Source organism: Condylura cristata, unplaced genomic scaffold, assembly GCF_000260355.1.
Source record: "Condylura cristata isolate star-nosed mole 26May11 unplaced genomic scaffold, ConCri1.0 scaffold00028, whole genome shotgun sequence".
NCBI classification, from domain to species: domain Eukaryota; kingdom Metazoa; phylum Chordata; class Mammalia; order Eulipotyphla; family Talpidae; genus Condylura; species Condylura cristata.
In genome coordinates this window covers 9,628,136-9,648,220 of record NW_004567129.1, presented here as the reverse complement: position 1 = coordinate 9,648,220, position 20,085 = coordinate 9,628,136, and the positions used below count along the sequence as shown (strand labels likewise).

The 20,085-nt window shown below is 39.9% G+C and overlaps 1 protein-coding gene across 1 annotated transcript in view; it reads right to left on the bottom strand.

The window, feature by feature from the left end:
* ADAMTS18 (ADAM metallopeptidase with thrombospondin type 1 motif, 18) overlaps positions 1-20,085 on the bottom strand; it is a 130,902-nt gene that overhangs the window by 30,052 nt on the left and 80,765 nt on the right. The window contains exons 11-16 of the mRNA XM_004690360.2: positions 16,136-16,231; positions 11,712-11,860; positions 5,011-5,183; positions 3,406-3,536; positions 2,406-2,529; positions 830-1,074 (exon numbers count right to left, since the gene is read on the bottom strand). Coding sequence (XP_004690417.2) covers positions 830-1,074; positions 2,406-2,529; positions 3,406-3,536; positions 5,011-5,183; positions 11,712-11,860; positions 16,136-16,231 — 918 coding nt within the window. The remainder of the gene's footprint in view (positions 1-829; positions 1,075-2,405; positions 2,530-3,405; positions 3,537-5,010; positions 5,184-11,711; positions 11,861-16,135; positions 16,232-20,085) is intronic.

The window sequence follows — 20,085 nt, the reverse complement described above, 5'->3', positions numbered from 1 at the left end:
CTCAAGGAAACAAAAACAGACCTATACATCCCTATGGTCACTGCAGCACTGTTTATGTTTATAATGGCCATGTATGGAAACAACCAAAGTGTCCAAAGACAGCTGAGTAGATAAAGAACTTAGGGTACTACTCAGCTGTAGAGAGAGAATAAGAAGGGTGAACTCTTATGGAACTGGAAGGGATGATGCTAAGCAAAATAAGTCAACAGGAGAAAGATACATGTTGGAAGATTTCATTCATAAATAAAATGTAAAAAAAACAAGGCAAGGTCCAGATAAAACCAAGCCAATACAAACCCTAGAAATGTGACTGAGGATGATGGGGGTCTGGTTTAGAGTAATGGGGGTATGGCACTTATTGGACTATGGTGGAAGATTCTTGGCACTTCAGTGGTGGGCATGGTGTGCTAATCATTATTTGCAGAGGTATGAGATTGTGCCCCAAAACATACAATGTTGGAAATCAATGTTACCTCAAAAAACATAAAACAGCAGCAACACCAAAAAACAAAGAGCAGACATAGAAAACCTGGACCAGTCTAACTGGACAACATTCCTACTACATCCTTGGCATTCCCAAAAGCCAGGTATAATAGTGAAAGGTTGCCATCTAATTGTGAAAATCAAGGCATTCTCTTGGAGACTCATGAGCTCCTGCCCTGCTTCCCAAAATAGAATTCTCTTTTCTCCTTTGCACTTTGCAATTTAGCCTATCAACAAACAAATATGAAATAGAAGGATTGGAAGTTATTTAAACTAGCTCAAACTGATGTCCTCACTATAAATTCAGCAGGTGCTACCAAGAACTCAACCAACAGAGGGGACTTACTTCAAAGACCAGCGTCTCATTTGTGGGTCCTGGGGCATAGAGGCGTTCTGGGCGGTTGAAGGGACGCTGGTATTCGAATGTGGTCCCAGCAAAGGGGAACTCCCCAGGCCAGTCGATACTCCAGTCCCCTGTCAGGTAATACTTTCGGCTGAGGCTCCTAACAGCGAGGTAGCTGGAGGAAATCTGTAGTTCTTGGATTTCAATGCTTCGGGCCCCCACTGGGACAATGACTACTGGATAATATTCTAGAAGGAAAGAAGAGAATGTTTCTGTTTTTCTCACTATGTGTTGGAGAGAGGTGACTAGAAATATCCAGAAACATGAAGAGGACTTTTTTTTTAATAGTGTAGTCATAAAGTGACATTCACCCCTGTTCTCTGAAGAAAAGGTGACCAACTGCTCCATTTCCAAGGTAGGAACACCGAAGAAAGGTGTGTCAGGTGATTACCTAGACCCCCTAGTGAATGGAAAAAATACTTACACATTATATAACTGAAGGGGTAATATCCATGATACACACACACACACACACACACACACACACACACAAACTCAGCAACAAAAAGAACAAACACTCCAATTAACAAATAGGCAGCAGACATGAACAGAAAGTTCACTAATGAGGCCAAAAGACTCATGAGAAGATGTCCATTGTAATAAGAGAGGTACAAAATCATAATGAGATACCACCTCATACCAGTGAGAAGGACATATACGAAAAGAACCCAACAAGTGCTGGAAATGATATAGAGAACGAAGACCCCCACTTTGGGGTGAAGCCATTATGGAAAGCAACAGAAATACTGTAAGAACTGACAATCATACTCTTGGGCATGTATTCACAGAATATGAAATCATCACCAAAAAATTCCATGTGTTCTACAATATTCACACCAGCATTACTGACCATAGCTGGTGCATGGAAGTTGTCTAAATCTCTTTCAACAACAGATACATGGATCAACACGATGTGGTACATACACACCATGGAATATTACACAGCCACGAGAAAGGATGTAATGCAATCATTTTCAACAGAATGAGAATTTGAAAAAAATTTTATGCATCAAAGCAAGTCAGAATAATAAAAAAGCCAATGTTGGACATTATATGGTAGGCAATTAAGATAGTGGAAAACACAGTCAAAAACCAAGGGACATTAGTAAGCATCCTGAGGGTTCCGCAGCTTAGCAGGAGAAGGGGGAGGGGAAAAGAAAGGGATGATGGTGAAGAAAGAGAAAAGTGCAAATGTCTTACTAAAGGAAAAACTATGGATTCCCCAAAAACACTGCCCCCAAAACAATTAATATTCATCCTCCAAAGAAAACTTTTTCTAAAATAAATACCAGATAGAAAGGCATTTGCTTAACACATCTCTGGGATATAGTATACTGATGAAACTGCTCACACTGAAAAACCACCTACCCTCCCAGGTTCTTGCACAACTGGAATGAGCCATTTCACTAGCATGCCAGGTGAGCTTCTAAAAGCTACTGCACCATATCAGCAAGACTCAACCTGGGTAGGCAGCAATGGTGTGTTCCAGCAGACACAGTGATGAAACAGCATCTCTTACCATTTGCTTTGTGTTGGTTGAGGTAGAGGCCTTTATAAAACTTGCAGGTCGAATTATCACCTTTGCAAACACCACAGGCGTCGGAAACTGCCTTAGAACCAAGTTCATGGTCACATCCCACTGGCTGTGACCAAAAAAATGGGGGTGGAGAGAGACAAAGATCAGAGAAATCACTGAGCTAAAAATCATGTAGCACTACAGTTTTCTGTATCTCCATAATATTTGGAAGGTAGTACAGATTTAAAGTGGACAGCAGCTTCAAGTTTGACAGAGTAGAGGTTCACATCCTTGCTCTGTCATTACTAGGTACATGACAGATCTGGACCTGTATCCCTATAACACAGTGTTGTACATGAATGTAACCCCAAAAAACAAACAGCAGCAAAAACAAACATGGAGAAACCGGACCGATCCAAACAACATTTCTGCTGTTTCCTAGCATTCCTGACAGCTGCTTGGCTAAGGCTGAGATTCTCCATCTGTATAACAGGACTAAAAAGTTGTCATGGCTACTAATGTCAGATGAGTTTATTCAGGCCAGTTCCACTGCTGAAACTAAGTACAAAACACACACTCACACAAGCTCAGATTAAATTAAAAGAGAAAGTACATATCCGAATATAAAGAAAAACAAATGAGACAGGGTCCTGTTTCAAATCATTCCTGTGAGAGTCTAATCCTGTCATCAATGTATTTAGCTAAGATGCTATGAAAGTTTACTGTTACCATCTACATTCTTATTTAATTTTTAAATCTAAAATGTAAAGCAGCATGGAGCATCAATGCCATTCATTATCAGTGGCGGGAAGAGTGAAAGAGAAACTGAAAAACCAGGTGAGGTTGTACAGAGAGAAGGAGAGGGTTGGGAGACAGTGCTCATGCACTATTGGGGATGGTGGGTGCCTTCTCCCCTCCCCTCCCACCACATTCATTACAACACTCATTTGATATGAGAAACACAAGCTGGGTCACACATCCCAAAGCAGGAATGTTCTCTTACTTCACAAATCCCGTCGATACAAACATCATTTTTGTTTGGGGAGCAAGGAGTACCGTCTTTCACCTTGCCAGACATTGCAAAAAAGAATTCAAAGTTCTCGGCCTTGCAGTACAGTTTACACCGATCCTCCTCTAGAAGCAAAGAGGTTGAGAGAGGACATGATCATGAGGGGATCCAGAAAGTAACAGGACTGTCAAAGGTAATAGTGAGACAGCTGATCAAAACACAAAATGCGCTGTCAATCTTTACGGGTGTGCACATATATTAAAGAAAATGGATGCAGTTTTTAAAAAGGAATCCCTTTTAGTAATCAAGACCCCACTGCTTCATATTCATACATAAGACTTTTATTTACTTATTTAAAGAATTTAGTGTTACTTTTTTTTTTAAGTCTACAGCAACAGGCATGATACACATAGTTGATGGGTTGTGTGGCTTCTCTCCTTGGGCAATAGACATGTTAGTCTTTCTAGATCTTAGGGCCAGTCATTGACTAGATGTGAATGATGGGAGTGTGGCTGTGTTTCAATAAAACTTTTATCTAAAAAAAAAAAAAAGCCCAATTTGGCTTCCAGGATGCACTTTGCTGACTGGGATTTAGGGCACAATTACTTTAGATAAATAGGCACTTTGGAAACAAAGGAAAATGATCAATATTCATAAAAATATATATACACAGAATAATCATTGTGAAAATAAAGAAGGAAATAAACCAAGCTTACAGGCTAAAAACTGTAACTTTATTCATCACTAAGTTCCTGAGAATTTACTGGTATCACAGGCGAAAGGAAAAAAGTATTGTATTTATAGAGCTCTTGTTATCAGAAAGGAGTGATTTTGCCAATTTCTAAAACAGACAAAGCTCTTCTTGGCGAGGAATTCTCACATGAGACCTTGTGTAGGCGATGCCGTGTGATATCCCTGACAACAGTTTTACAACAAATGTGTAAACACTTTGCAAAAATATTTGTGCTTCAGAAAGCCCATGAAACTGCTCAATAAAGGACAAAGTTAAATCTTCAAAGTGAAAGAATTTAAGATTATTAGGGACAGAACATGCAGTTGTATGGGCAGATTAAAACTTTCTCACTCAGGAATTTTTAATAGCAGCTTTATTAATTGCCCTCTAAATTTTACATAAGATGAGAGCGCAGAAGATTAAATATACATACATATGTGTGTGTATGTCACTCTGCCAATGGACCTTCCTAAGCTTAGAACCACCTAACATGTCAGTGACTGAGTAGAGTGTCTGTGGGGAATATACCCTTTCAACGACTTTTGGTCTGGACAATTTATACCAATTTCAATGAACATCCCTGGGAGACTTCATTGTTGAAGTGTCAAAGGTAAGTTTAGAAACGTAAGTACATTCCAAACATTTGAACTTTTTGGCTTATAGATCTGGAAGATATGGAGTGTCTTGTGGGGGTAAAAAATGTGGAAAAATAAAGTCTCTAGAATTGAATGAAAAAGTGGACCAGCATGGACCTGGGGTATAAAAGGTAAACACTGAAAATCTTTTACATGGGGCAGTCATCTCTTCTGTGTTGTTCATTCACTTTATTGTCCACATAGGCTTGAGGTTCCCAGAATTCACCTTACCTTCCACTTTTGTATAGGGTTTCCACTGGTAGAACCACCCTCGGAAGGGTTTGCCATTATATTCTGCACACTGCTGAGCTCGAAAATCCAAGCTATTTTCATGACAAGGGGTAATGTTGCAGAGCTGATAAACACGACTGGATCCTGGACAGAATTTCCCACCATACTGAGGCCTGAAGACAAAATGAAAGAACTTCATTGTTAGCTATCAAAAGACTTACTCTTAACCACAGGGGTGAGTGCATGGAGTGACAACTGGGACAAGTACTGTCCTACTGTCTCACACAGCATTTATGGTTTACTATAAGAACAGATGTATATCACATATGCCTCACAATGTCTCTTATTGTGTCTCCTGGCAGGCATAACTAATCAATCAGGTATATTTTTTCTTTTATTTTTTGTAGAACACAACATGCCCTCAACATCTTTCTCAACATAGCCTTTGGGTAGTTACTATTATTGTTCACTAATTGGAATTGGTCTGTCAGAGCAATTTTCCCTCTCTGATCACTTTTTACATTCTTACCATTTCCACAGAATTGGTGAAAACATTCCTGACAATTGTCATCTCATCTCAAGTAAAGAAATCTATACATACACCTACATGTTCTTATTTATCTAGGACCTGCATTGTGGGCTACATACACAAGCATAGATGCTCTGGTATTGGCACCAAAACTCTTTACAAGCAGACCAAGCTACTCTCAAGCTTTTCTTCTTACTGCAGATATTCTCACCATCTTCCTATAGCTTGCCATGCACAAGCTACTATGCAGAAGGTCAGGACACAGAGGAGAAAGAGAAGAACTCCCACGTGCTCCACTCTCTAATCCAGTCTTGTCAGTCATTGAGCTGGTATTTAAATTATTGTCAGACTCTGATACATCTTATTCTGATTGATTCTAAACTCTAAGGAAAAAAATTCCTTGTTTTCATCTGAATAATCATTTCTTAAATTTGCAGGTGGCCTACTCTATTCCTATCAACACAACAGGCCATGGATTTTCAGAGGTGGGAATACCATTGGAATAAAAAAAATTCAGTCTGATGGCAGACTCTTCAAGATTTTGGAAGGTAGACTATAAAAGCAGAAAGCAAAATACAGAAAAAAGGAACACAAAACACACTGAAAATAACCACCACTTTTAGTATTACAAAAATGAAACACAATTGTAAATAAAAATTTATTGACATAGCATGGGCTTGTAACACTGTAAAATTCTGAGTTGTATAGCATTATGATTCTATTTCTGTATACTATACATTATTATCACCCCAAAGTCTAGTTTCTATCCACAACCACACAATTGACTGTTTCTCCAATTTACCTAACCTTCAGTCCTCTTCCCAACTGATAGTATCTTCTCTATACATGAGTATGCTTTTGTTTTGTTTGTTCACTTGTTTTGTTTCTTTATCAACATAAGTGAAATCATACATTGCCTTTCTTCATCTGACTTATTCCACTTTAGCATAATCCCCTCATGGTATATCTGTGTTGTTGCAATGGCAGCATATCTTTTTCATAGTTGAGTAGTATTCTGTGGCATGGATATACCACATTTTCTTTATTCCTCAGTGGGCACACAGGGTGTTTCCATGTTTTTGGTATTTGTAAATAATGTGGCAATAAAGCTGGAGATCATATAACTTTTTGCAGTTTTTGTTTGCTTTCTTCATCTTAATACCCAGAAATAGAATAGTTAGAATAGTTAGAATACTTAGAATAGCATATGGCATTACTATTCTAAGTTTTCTTTAGTGATTGTACCAGTCTACATTCCCACCAATAGTGCATGAGTTTGCTTTACTCTACAAACTCTCCAATACTTGTTGCTTCTTGTTTTTTTTTTTGATGATAATCATTCTAACACTAATAACGTCTTATCCAGCTTATTCTAGGCACAAAGCAATTCCCTCTTTTCATTCACACATTTTTGTAGTTTTCTCCATAGTCTAAAACCCAATGATGTATTGTCTTGTACAAAAGTTCAATGCAAACACATAACATGAAAGGAGGTTCCAGATTAATAAATTTATGTGATTAAAATGCCTTGTCTCTTTAGGAAGTACAAGAATGCTATAAACCACCCCCAGATTTGCTTCAGCATAGTTTATCAAATCCTCCTATAACTGCATACTAAAATGGATTCAACAGAAATGGGAAATGTCACACTGCCAGAATGAGATTTTTATACTATTTCAAAACATTTTGGAGCCAACTACTTAAAATTCAGCAGTCATTGTACTAGATCAAATCCCTGAACTTCTTAAATCATGTTTTAAAAAGCACTTAGAAAGGCTTTCAAGTGTCATCTGAGATCCTTATTATTCCTGGTTGCCTTTACAAGGTATATTTAAAACTTTCTTAGTGAGAATTTCTGTCAGAGATTTTACAAATAACACTCATTTAGACTATTCAAATTCAATAAAGTTAACGAAGACCATGTGTCACTATCTCAACTTGGACATTAGGACATGGAATTGATCTCAAAAGTCACAGAGACATTGCTCATTTTATAGAGACATGAGCAGTGACTCTATAGAAGAGCAGGCAAAGTTTGCTGTGTGAAGCTCACCATTAGGAAGACATAGAGCTGAGCTCAGACCTTTGACTTTCTAGGATTCTCTAGTCTTTCTTGGCTGAGCCAAGCAAGGAAGAGGAAAAGGAAGTCACGAAGACTAGGCAGCTAGCTACAAATGGGGCAAATGAGGCTTTCAATCTTCTTTGTCTCTTCCCACTTTATCTATAAGCAATTGTACTGAACCTCCTACTCTGTAAAATGTGAACAGTTCTGATGATTGCAATGTGTGTAAAAAATTGAGGACAGAGTTAGCTCAAATAAATTCTATGTTAAAAGTTTAGAATTTTCCACTAAATCTTCTAAGTCACCATTTTTCTGTATCTTTAAAAATGTCCATTAGCATAAATTAACAGAAAATTTTACTAGTATACCATTGAAGAGTAAAATATATAAAATATAAAATATAGTCAGAAGAAATGTCTAGGCAGAAGATTTTATTTTTATATTAGGCTATTATAAAACTATGCACTTAATATTTATTATTATGTACCTAATTTGTTTTTATATTAGGTTATTGTAAAATCATACACCTAATATAACTATAAATTATATTAGCTAATTATATTATTACACACCCATGTTTGCTTCTGAGTAATTTATTATATCCTCACTATAAATGGTTACAATGCTGGCTGATTGGCTACTGTAAGAATGAGTTTGGAAGGTATTTTATATATAATATCTATCTATCTATCTATCTATCTATCTAATGTGTACAATGCATACAAATATAAAATGAATGCATAACATACATAATGTCACAAATATGTAATACACAAATATATAATATGTTATAACATATACATATGTAACATACATATATTATAAATATATTTAATATATATACATTATCTATACAAAATATATAAAGTATGGCATAAAATAAATGTAATATACATTATAACCTATATCCAACAGTATGTATGTGTGCATATATAATACACAATAATATAAAATATAAATGTAACATAATATAAATATGTAAATATCCCTGGTTCTTTTCACAGGCTTTCTCAATAAGATTATACAAGGGGGAAGATCCAGAAATCAGTGTTTCTTAAAGGACGTTTGGCGATGCTGATAATCAGCAATGCCTGGAACTTACTCTGTGGAAAATGGGCCAGAGATATGATTCAATTATTATTCTGGTGTTATGAGTCTAGTTTTATAGCATTCTTTTTCAGGAGAGATTTTTGAAGAGCATTTTAGAATGCCTTTGTCCCTTTAATTTTCGTTTGAATATTTGAATATTGAATTTGGGCACTTAGTGACACTACACATTTTCTTGAGTATAGTTTTAGCAGGCTCTTCTACAGGCTAGTAATCAAATATTAGGGAGCCAGAAAAGTGATCAACAGGCTTTTGGTCAGGCTGTGCCACTGCCAGGTTGTGACCTGGTCAAGGGCTGCTCTGAATGGCCCTACTGCCCCCCCCGGAAACACTGCATAAGATCACAGAAGGCAGTGCATGTCCCTGTTCTCACCTAACTGACAGTCAATGCCTGGAGAAGTATTTTTGAGAAGACTCCTGAGCAGAGCAGGCTTTCGTAGAAAACTGGACTTCAGCCAATTAAACATGTCTGCCATGGACGTGGGAAAAAAGAAGGGGTGTATGTGCCTTTCAGAAAAACAGAATCAGATAACCTTTAAACTCCTTTGAAATTGAAAGGCTGTACAAACTCAAGAATCAGCCAGGAATAATTCATTTTTGATGAAACAAAATATGTTCTGGGAAAGCCATCATGATGGGAAATAAAAAGCTCACACTGCTTTTCACATGAAACAAAATGCAAAGAGTTAGGTTGAGTGATGTGGACAGACCAAATGCTTTAACTGGAGAAAGAAATCAGGAACTTGAAATAGGGAAAAACAGTTTTACTACAACATGAAATCAGAACAGAGAGCAACTAATTCAATCGTCTTGGGATAGTTGATCATTTATTTGTTTTCTCTCATGCATAATTAAACACTATCCTGATTAACCTTAGTCTTGTTTAAAATGAGAAAACTGTACCAAGTGGAACTACTTTAGTGATTAATTCTTTTATTAGGCATCTCTAAAATTACAGTGTGGTATTTCCATGAACAATGCTTTATTATAATGAGAGTGTTCAACCCTGAAGATATGAGAGAGATTTTAATTTAAATCTCAGGGGTGTCATTCATGCACTTTACCAGCAGAGTTATTAAATTAGGTAATCTCTTTCTTTCTTGGGAAAATACCGAGATTGTAAAATGTTGTGATGTATGATAACCAGAGCCATGAAATATGCTGCAAAAATGAAAAGTAATATAATCATTATAATGATTCTGTCCAAGACATGGGTTACACTCAAAGTGTGAGGAGGGTGGGTTTTAATAATCTAGTACAGGTTGTAAAGGTATCACAAGCCCCCAATCATCATACCTAGTGACTGGTTCTCATTACTGCCCCCTACAGTACACCTATGGCAATGTCTGGGATGATGATCACAGCTTGGAGGTTGGGGGATGAGGGAGGCATCTCCTGGTATCCATGTCCCAGTGTAATCATATACAGGAAAATCCCCCACCATAAAAAACCCTCCTCCCTAGAAACTGTAGTACCGAAGTTGAGAAATCTTGGATTAGTCTGAGATATACCAAAAAGGGTGCAAGAAACCATGGTCAGGGTATGTCCCAACACTTCCCCTATATTTTGGAACAAATTAGTCTGTTTATCCATCTCAGACTGCTGACTCAGATGAAATACCATTTTTCTCTTAAAATGTCTTTTTGCTCTCTTTTCATTATTTGTTTTAATTCTCGGTTTTCCAAACATTTATGCAATGCTCACAACATGCCAGGCACTTTTTAAAAGTACTTTACACATAGTGACTCAAGTTGAGGGAGGAGTGTCATTACCCCATTTTTAACAGATGAGGAATCTAGAGCCGGGAGAAAAAACTGTTTAGAAATGACAGGCCAGGAGGCAAACCCAGGTTGTTTTGGGATTAAAAGTCTATGTTCTTAATGTCCAGGCTGTGCCAACACTCAAATGGTGTTGTAAAACTCAATCTACTGCTTCCCCGGGTTTTATCAATTTCTTTTCACTCTCCTTCCCTGCATTTTCCAAAGCCCAATTTCATCAGCAAGGCCTCTCCCCGCTCCTTCTGAGGGTTGACCATCTGTTACTATGTGATCCTGATGAGGTTTGGGTAAAGATGGTGAAAACCACATGGGTCCTGGTATCTTCTGCTTAAGGCCCACTGGATGCTCCTTGGTGTATATAACAGTGTACAGATTCAGTTCCGAATCCTCCCAAACCTTTGGGACCGTGCTTTATTTCCTTCATTATTACACGTAAACCTAAGTCACAGTTAGTCAGTGGCAGACCAAAGATTTGGAGTCCTATCTTCCCATCTCTCAAACCTGAGCTGTTTTCTACATCACCATGTCGATCGAGAAGTACACAGCTCAGGTGCTTCCTACGTGGGAATTAGAGCAGGTGCGAGTATCTGCATTCTGCCTCCCAGCACGGTGAGACCAACGGGTGCCTGGCAATAAACACGACCCAGTTTCAAGCCATTGATGGTGTGTCTCAACCTCAATGTGTTGCATTCATTTTACTTTGAAAGGAGGTTGAATTGTTGTCAATATTTCCAAGAATTGGGAAACTGTCCACATGGCTTTTTTTTTGGATTTCTGTTTTCTCCTGGAAAGTCAGGCAGATCTGTCAGCATGTGCTGATGTGTATTCCTGGAAGGCAAAGATCAGCACACTGTCTGCAGCCCATCAGCTCTACAGACACACGCGTCCCAACAGCCAAGCTTCTCAGTTATACAGCACCGGGCATGGAGCTGTGGCTGCAGCTTAGATTCAGAAAATGGTTCTGCTCTGGCCCATGACTATCATATTCACACTGAGATACTCACACTAAGAATTACACTTCCCAGGATTTAGTTTCTGTCCACCATACCTTTTCCAGAGCAGCAGCCCTTTGACGAACCCAGGAAAACCCCAGTGATTACTATTCACTGCCATGACTCTAAATGGTGCATCAGCAGAACGAAAAGACAAAAACCAAACCCAACCCAGCATGTTACCTGCTGAAGGTTAACGTCTTATAAACACCGACTTTGGGCAGGAGCCTTACTTGGGGTTATTGCAGTGTCTCTCCTGATACTTGACTCCTCCACCACAAGTTCGGGAACACTCTGACCACTTCGACCAGGAGGACCACTGGCCATGGACGGGCCGGGGCCCATGCTCCCCGAGCTTCACACACTGGCCTTGCCGACACCACTGTGAAAAGAATGTGTGACACATTTCCTGTCAGAGGCCACCTTGGGAAAGCTCAACAAGAGGCAAACACCTGCCTGTGAACAAGAAAAACCAGTCTGCAGGCAAAGGGGAGAACAAGGGGCAGGTGGGAGAAGGACTTTGTTGCTGGCTACATTTAAAAACACCAAGTTGACCATGTGCATTTTCTGAAACTGACATCTAGACATCTGCTGCCCACAGGCTGAGCATCGGACACTCAGGCGACCCAAGAGACCGGGGTCGGCACAGATGCAGCCACACCAGGGTCAACCCCTGTTGCTCAGAAGAGCCCTGCTTAAAGAACAACCTGAAGAACCAGTATTGAGGATGTGAACACAGAATGTACTGAGCTGAATAATGATCTCATCTTACAAAGAGATATAAAGGTGCACATTTATTCCAGACCAAGCCCTGGAAAGCATTTCTCATGAAACTGAGTAACTTCCAGTCTAAGCAAACTGTGCTCTCAGAGTTCACCCTTTGGCTTTCTTTCTTTTTGTGTATGTGTCCTTAGCTCTTCATGATGCTGAGCTGAGTGTTTGCCTCAATCAGCTCTGGGTCTCTCATGTGGCAATGCCTGGCTCAAGCTCCGGCAGAGGTGTCTGCTGTGCTAACCTTTCTGTATTACTTCTCCACTGGGACACATTCCAGGCTCCCTGGTCATCTCTGCATTGTGGGCTGCATGAGGCTTTGGTGTCAGTTATTTTCTCCTCCGTGGTGCTTTTTTATGAGCAACTTCTGCATGACTTAGCACACTTTCCTAAAAGCTTCAGCAATTAGATCCAAAAGGTTTGGGTTTGGACTGTGCCAGATTCTGCAGAGGAGTTGGGATTTGGTTACAGAATTAAGGGGAGGCTGTCTGACTTTCAGATCTTCACTTGGCTTTCAAGTTAAGTACTTGGTGATGCATCTGGCTTCATGGCTATTTATTATGAGGCTAGTGTGCTTTGTCTAGGTCAAGATATTGCTTCCTTTCTTCAAATTCTTGCCATATGCTGATTATTTCTTCTGTTTCTAATTTTTCTTTCCCCAGAATTAATTGTCATCTCAGAGCTTGCACGAAATCATATAACCTTGTTGAAAATTTTTAAGAGGAAGGCAATCGGTCATTTGAGGATTCTGTTTACTATAAGCATGAATCTGGATCTTCCGGACCAGGAAATCTCTGGGACTCTTTGGACCTTAGCTCAGTGGTGGAGACAAAGTAACAACAACAGCAACAGCCAGAAGCTAGAACAATAGCCAACAAAGAACAATAGCCAACAACAAGAACAATAGTCAACAAGAACAACAGCCAGCAAGAACAATAGCCAACAAGAATAGCCAACAATAATAAAAATAGTCAACAGCAGTGGAAATAGCCAGCAACAACAGACAACAAGAACAAATGCCAGCACCAACAATAGTAGCAGCAACAGTAGTTACAGTTTATGAAGTTGCTTCTATGTGCCAGAAACAGTACAGGTAGGGAGTAGGTTGGGAAGGAAGCCTTCACATGTAGCAGCTAATAAAATCCTTGCCAGGATCAGGGCCCTTCCTGGTGGTGCAATGGGTTAGGACGTGGCACTGCAAACTGGCCACAGCTGCTTCAGTGTGAGTTCGACCCCAAGCTTAGGAGGTGACCACATGGCGTGGCAGACCTCTCCTGACCCGCCTGCTGCTCCCCTCAGCAGTGTACTTCATCAATCTGCCTGTTCTGCTCCCCACTCTGTCTCTGGTGATCCTCTCACTGCCCCTGCACTTCAGTGCCCCATGCACCCCAGCTCTGTGTGCTTAAATAATAAATAAATCTTTAAAAAAAAATCCTTGCCAGGATTAGAGTTAATAGTTAGAGAAACTAACCCCCCCCCCAAAATACTAACTTGTCAAACGGTTGTTAGAGTATCTACAACTACAGATGAGGCTAGATTTAAATAAATTCAATAGCCAATGCTCCATAAATACTTTTCAACTTGTAGATCAAGCACCCACCAGTGTATCTTCACTTGAGTCTAATTTCTTTCTCACAAATGTGGCTCTTACACATGTTCCAACCTTCAGTTAAGCTGACTTTCTTTTATTCCTGTTGTCATTGTAAACATGGGTAGAGGGATGACAGAGCATTTCCTCTGGTTTTCTTGACTAGTACAGAAATTAAGTCTAAACAGAACATATACACATGCAACAGTGCACACATGTGTATGAAGTTTTACATATACAACTCATATGCATGATTATAAATTATATAAATTTATATAAATTATATAAATACATCTGTCTACTCATATGTATTTCTATCATTGCTTGTAATTAAAAGCCAGGACATAATAAAAGCACAGGGATTTCAACATGAAAATATTTGAGTATTTGTGGTTCAACTATCATGGAAGGACCAGCAATTTGAGAGAGATGGGGAAGGATCCATTTCAAACAAACAAAACATGGAGCTGTCACTGCTCTGCAAGAGACCTCAAGTAAAACACTACTCAGGTGAGGCTCTGGGAGTATCAGTGACAGCAAATCCTGTCCCCCAATGGAGGCAGGCTGGTGAACTCCAAATGTGACTGCAGTAAAAACTATGCTGGCGTGGAGACAGAAGGGACTTACCGCCAGGCTTTCTAATGGTGTTTTTTTTTTTTTTTTTAAAGATTTTTTTATTTGTTCATACAGAACTGGGGTACAGGCCAGAGGCTCAGGGGTGGCGAGAGGATTCACCAGAGACAGAGTGGGGAGCAGAACAGGCAGATCGACGAAGTACACTGCTGAGGGGAGCAGCGGGCGGGTCAGGAGAGGTCTGCCGCGCCATGTGGTCACCTCCAGGGCAGGCGGGAATCGAACTCATGCTGAAGTGGCTTTAGCTTCTCAGTGCAGTGTTTTAACCCGCTGCGCCACCAGGGAGGACCTCTAATGGTGTTTTAACACTGTACGGTGGAGGGAATAGGGCGAGGGCATTTATTTTCTAGCTTCTTGCTTGATCTTCCTCAGATTAACTGAAACCTAATGCATTTTAGTGCCCATGGAGTTAGATCCCAGGTGTATTTATGTAATAAATTCAGCCCTGTACAACGGATCACTTATTTTCCTTACATATGCTATTATTTCTTATGTTTTCTCTTATATTGCTGCTTTCTTAATGCAAACACTGTCCAGTAAGTCAGTTGTAAGTTCTAAATTTTGATGCTTTACAACAAAAAATGACTTAAGATGTGCTTCTTTTTCTCTGACTTGATTGATACATTTTCTTATTGCAGCTACAATGCTCATATGTACATTTGTCAGAAAAATGCTTATTGAGGGCATCCTAAGACCCAAGTATCTGGTTAAAAATTGCACCTGACCCCTCCATTTAACAAATGTTTTTCTTTAAAAAAAAACAAAAAACAAGAGCTAAGAATGATGAGTGTTTCCCCCCTCCAAGGAAGTTCAGTCCTTTAAGAGATTCTGGGTTAATGCCTTAATGCCAGAATTATTCTCTGAACGCTCACTTGTTGTACCTGCATCTTTGCTTTTATTGACAGTCTCTCTCCCTCAGCTTTAATCTCAATATCCCTCTTGAGATACCACTCACCAGAATTTATTCTAATGTACATCTAATCCCGAGTAGGATGCTTTTCTCATTCACTACAACCCTAATAGCAACTTCATGCTTAAGGAGAGTTACTGGCTTCCTCAAAGTTCCCCTGCCCTGATTATTAATTATTATTATTTTTTAAAGATTTATTTATTTATGCACACAGAAACTGGGTACAGGCGAGAGGTGTGTGTAGTGGGGGGGGAGGTGAGTGGATTCACCAGAGACAGAGTGGGGAACAGATCAGGCACATCTACTGAAATACAAGGCTGAGGGGAAAAGCAGGTGAGACAGGAGAGGTCTGTGCACCATGTGGGTCAGCTCCCCGGCTGGGAATCGAACTCAGTGCTGCAGTGACTGTGGAGAGCTTCATAGGGCTAGAGCAGTGGGTAAGACAGGAGATGTCTGCTGTGGAAAGGAAAATGGTTTCTAATGAAAGCTACCTGCCCTTTGAAATAGCAATATTTTGACCCAAGCCTATGTCTAACACAGGAAAACAACACAAAGAAAAAATGTCTAAAGCAATTTGAGCCAGCTGAGTAATAATCAGCAAGGAGTGTTCTAGTAGTTGCTAGATACTCCTAGTTAAAGAGTATCTAGCAATACATGCAACTGAGACATTCCATTCTAAGCTCATAGTACAGAAAATCTGGGTCGTTGGCCTTATCAAGTTAGGAGAACTAAAAACTAACAAGTATGCAATTTACCATACTCAAGCCACAGATGGTCCCTTCCGCTGCCGGCATAAACTTGGTCTCACACCTGTGGCCCACTCGGTGGCACCAAAGTGATTTGCAAATGTCCTGAAAGGAAAGAAGGGACTGGTAAGGGTGATAATCAATAGAGATGAAAATTTTCATAGGTTTGACACATAATATTATATTCTGAGGAGGCTGATGTGAGACAAGTGATCCAGGAAGTGAAGACCACTGAAGACCACTGAAGGTGGTACCAACAGCCAGATGCCCCATGAATACTAGGAAAATACGAGCAGACAGTTTCTGCTCTACCATCCTAATCTGTGTGGTTAGTGATGACTAGGAGGGAACAGTAAATTCCAAGAACAGTGGACTTGACACTAAAAGACCTGGCCTATAACAACAGCGTCATCCAATGAAGCAATAGGCTAAGACTGCAGTAGAGCACATTTGCTTCAAATCCTTGCCCTGGAATTCCAGGCTGCATGTCCTATGGACATGTGACAGAGCCTCATAAGCTGCAATTTCCTCACCAGTCAAACAGTAAAATCAGCACTTGCCTCTTGAGGTTGTTCCCAACAGTAGGCTTAGCAGCCTATTGTTAAGCCTATTGTTATCCTCTTCAACTATGTAGTAACTTTCAAGCATTTTGATGATTCTCACACCAGAGCTATGAAATAACTGACTGCGATCAATCATCCCCAAAGATGAGCTTGCCTTCATCCCTGGAACCTATATATATATAGGTGAGGTTATATAGCAAAAAATATAGCAAAGTAAAACTACAGTTACAGAGGGCATTGAGGTTGCTAATTGATTGACCTTGAGATGAGAAGACTATGTGACATTTTCCAGACGATCCATAGGTAATCCCCAGGGTCATTAATGGGGAAGAAGAGGAAGACAGAAGATAATCCGAGAGAAGGCAGCAGAATGAGGAGTGAGAAGGAAGTTGCTGGTTATGAAGACAGAGGAAGGAATGCTGGAAGCTTCTAGAAGCTGGAGAAGGTAACGCAGTTGTTTCTTTTCTAGAGCTTACCAAAGAAACACAACCTCACCTTGATTGTAATCTTGTTGGCATTATTTCAGATGTCAACCTCTAGAAGAGTGTGGAAATAAGTTTGTGTTGTTTTAAGTCACTAAGTGTATGGAAATGTATTACAATATCTTTGTAAAACTAACAGCATGACCATCATCCTTTAGTGGTGGACACTCAACTACAGTTACTGATGCTGTCAATAGGTTTGTGGAAGTTAACATTTTTAGCAAAATGATGTATAGCTACATCTATGAATAATGGGGTTTTGTTCAACATTGGCTGGATATTTTCCATTCATCAATGTTATAACTTTGAATGTGGAATGAAAAGGTCATTATTTGAGGAACCGCTGATTTTTCTCATGTAAGTTCATTTAGATGAGGTAACTGCGCATGCTGCTGTCACTTTCAAAGCTGTGAACAGACAGGTGGTAAATGGCAAAGGCAAAAACTCAAGCTGGCCTGATTCCAGAGTCAGTTCATGACTACTGCTCCAGAAATGGATTTGCCACTGATAAATGCTGGAAAACTCCTCACACCCCCAGGCCTCCACTGCCCATCTATAAAATAAAGGGGCTGAAACAGTTTCCTTCCAGTGCAAAAAGCTGAACTTGCTGTTCAGCATCACATCCCTGAAGGAATAGCTAAGTCATGAGCTGCCAAAGGGGCCCTGTTTTGTTTGCCACATTCAATCGACTGAGGTAGAAATGAGGAACATTCATTCTGGGAAAAATACTGACAACCCGGGAGGAGACAAAACGGTTTTTGCGGTCACCTGTTGTAACCTTGAAAATTCAATTAACCAGGCACCCAACTCCCCCACATGTGCCCACTAATATAGATTTCATGGCTGAAAATTATGGCAAGCTCATGCTTAGAAATATTTCACACATGAAAAGTTTCCACAAGACTAAGAAAGAAAACACAGGGAAATCAGTGATACAGGCAGTGAGTCTGGTCTTGTAGGCCATAAAATTCTTCACCCTCACCAAAAAAATGGAAGGATGTTCAGGACATCTGCTTGGAAACCACCACCACCAGTAGCAGTGCCTGAAATAGGCCACGCATCCCCAAACAACTCAGAAGACCCAACGTACAAATGTTTTCCATGGAAACAGACCTGCCCCTGACATTAGTAGAAAGCATGATGCAGCTTTCCAATGAATCATGTTCATCATCTCTTCCTGTATCTTCTCTCCCTAGGACTGAGGGGAACAGTTTAAGGTGGAAAAAGAACAGTCTACATCAAAGTGGAAGAGTAAGAGGTAACCAATGACACAATGAAAGCCACTGATAGACAGTCTATCAAAATTAAATTGTTTTCCTTCTACTAGCCAGGGGGAAAATGGAAAGCACATTGATAGCCTATGTGGTGGCTCATACAATGACACAGGGCTGGACCAAAGCAAAAGACCCCTAGAAGCCACCATCAACACCAAGCCACAAGACCAAGGTCAGGGTAGCTGGAGAGGACCAGGAAAATCAAGCAAAACACAAAAACACAGGGATTCCAGAGTGAAATAAGACAGGCTATATGAACATGTTACTTCTTTTGTGGTGAAGTACAGAAGTCAAATGTAATTATAGCCAACTACATGCTTTGATGACCATGAAAGTCCTCTGAGAAAGCTCCTTTTCAAAGTAAACAGAAATGGGAGTTTGTATTTTTTTGCTCATTCTTCCTTCTTCCCTCCACCCCCTGGCATTTTCAAGTAACTTTTCCTTATCTACAGTTCCCTCATCTTGGGTCATAATTTAAGACAGAAAAAAAAAAAAAATAACCACAGAGATTCCAGGCTCTCATGTTGCCTGGATGTGGTATTTAAAGGAAGAGTCTGCAAGGCATATAGTATTTTGTCGTCACTCATTGGCCACGATCTCTAGTTGTTCTTAAGGATGGAGGCTGGGGCCCAAGTGAAATCTGACATCCTGCAAATCAAATTTATTAAGTATACCCAACCTAAACTCTCCAAACCAAGTTCTTCATCTTCTGCCCATCCACACCTTCTCCAGGTCACGTTACGATACCCTGCTACTTCTAGTGACTGAAGCCAAGAATCCTAGAGTAGTCATCTTTGAGACTTTTTTGTCCCACATTCCATGCAGAAATCTTGCACTAGATCAGGAAACTGCATTGGTTCTATCTTCAAAATAGTTATAGAATCTGAACAATTATTGCCATCTGCATTGCTACCATTTTGTTCCACCTCAGACAAGAATTCCTATTATAGCCTCTTTACAAGCACTCCACCTCTCCCTTGCCCATCCTTAGTTCACCCTTAGCATGGTAACTAAAGTGGTAGGCACTGTGCTGCCCAATATGGTAGCCACCCGAACATGTGGTATTTCAATGTGACTTTAAAGTAAAACTTCCCACACACTTCAAGTTCTCAGTGGTCATTTATGGTAACTGGCTACTTATATAGGTTCTTCTGTCTATGGTGAGTGGCAATCATATTGAATCATTACAGAGCATTCCATCGGACAGTACTGAGACAGAGCAAGCCTTCCAAGTCAACTCAGTGAGATCGCATGACTCTTCTACTCAAGACCATGCAATGACTTCTTATTTCACTGGGAAAAAGTTAAGAAGTCCTTGAATTACCTTAGCAAGCCACATACAATCAAGTCCCCTTTCATTTTCTGAACAACGTCTTGTGAGTGTACCATTTGCTCACTCTGCTCTAATAGGGTTGGTTTCTCTTCTGATCTGTATTTCAGGCTTTCTCAAAACTTGGGCCTTTACACTTTATCTCTCCAACTATCTGAACAGCCCTTCTGGCACTCTTTCAAGTCTGCCTTAATCTCTCCTCCATGTAATCAGCCATGATTCAATTACCTTCCTAATTGTCCTTTAGTCTACTCTATCTGTGCTTTGCAATCATCATTTTATAATGTCTATTGTGTATTGTCTGTCTCCC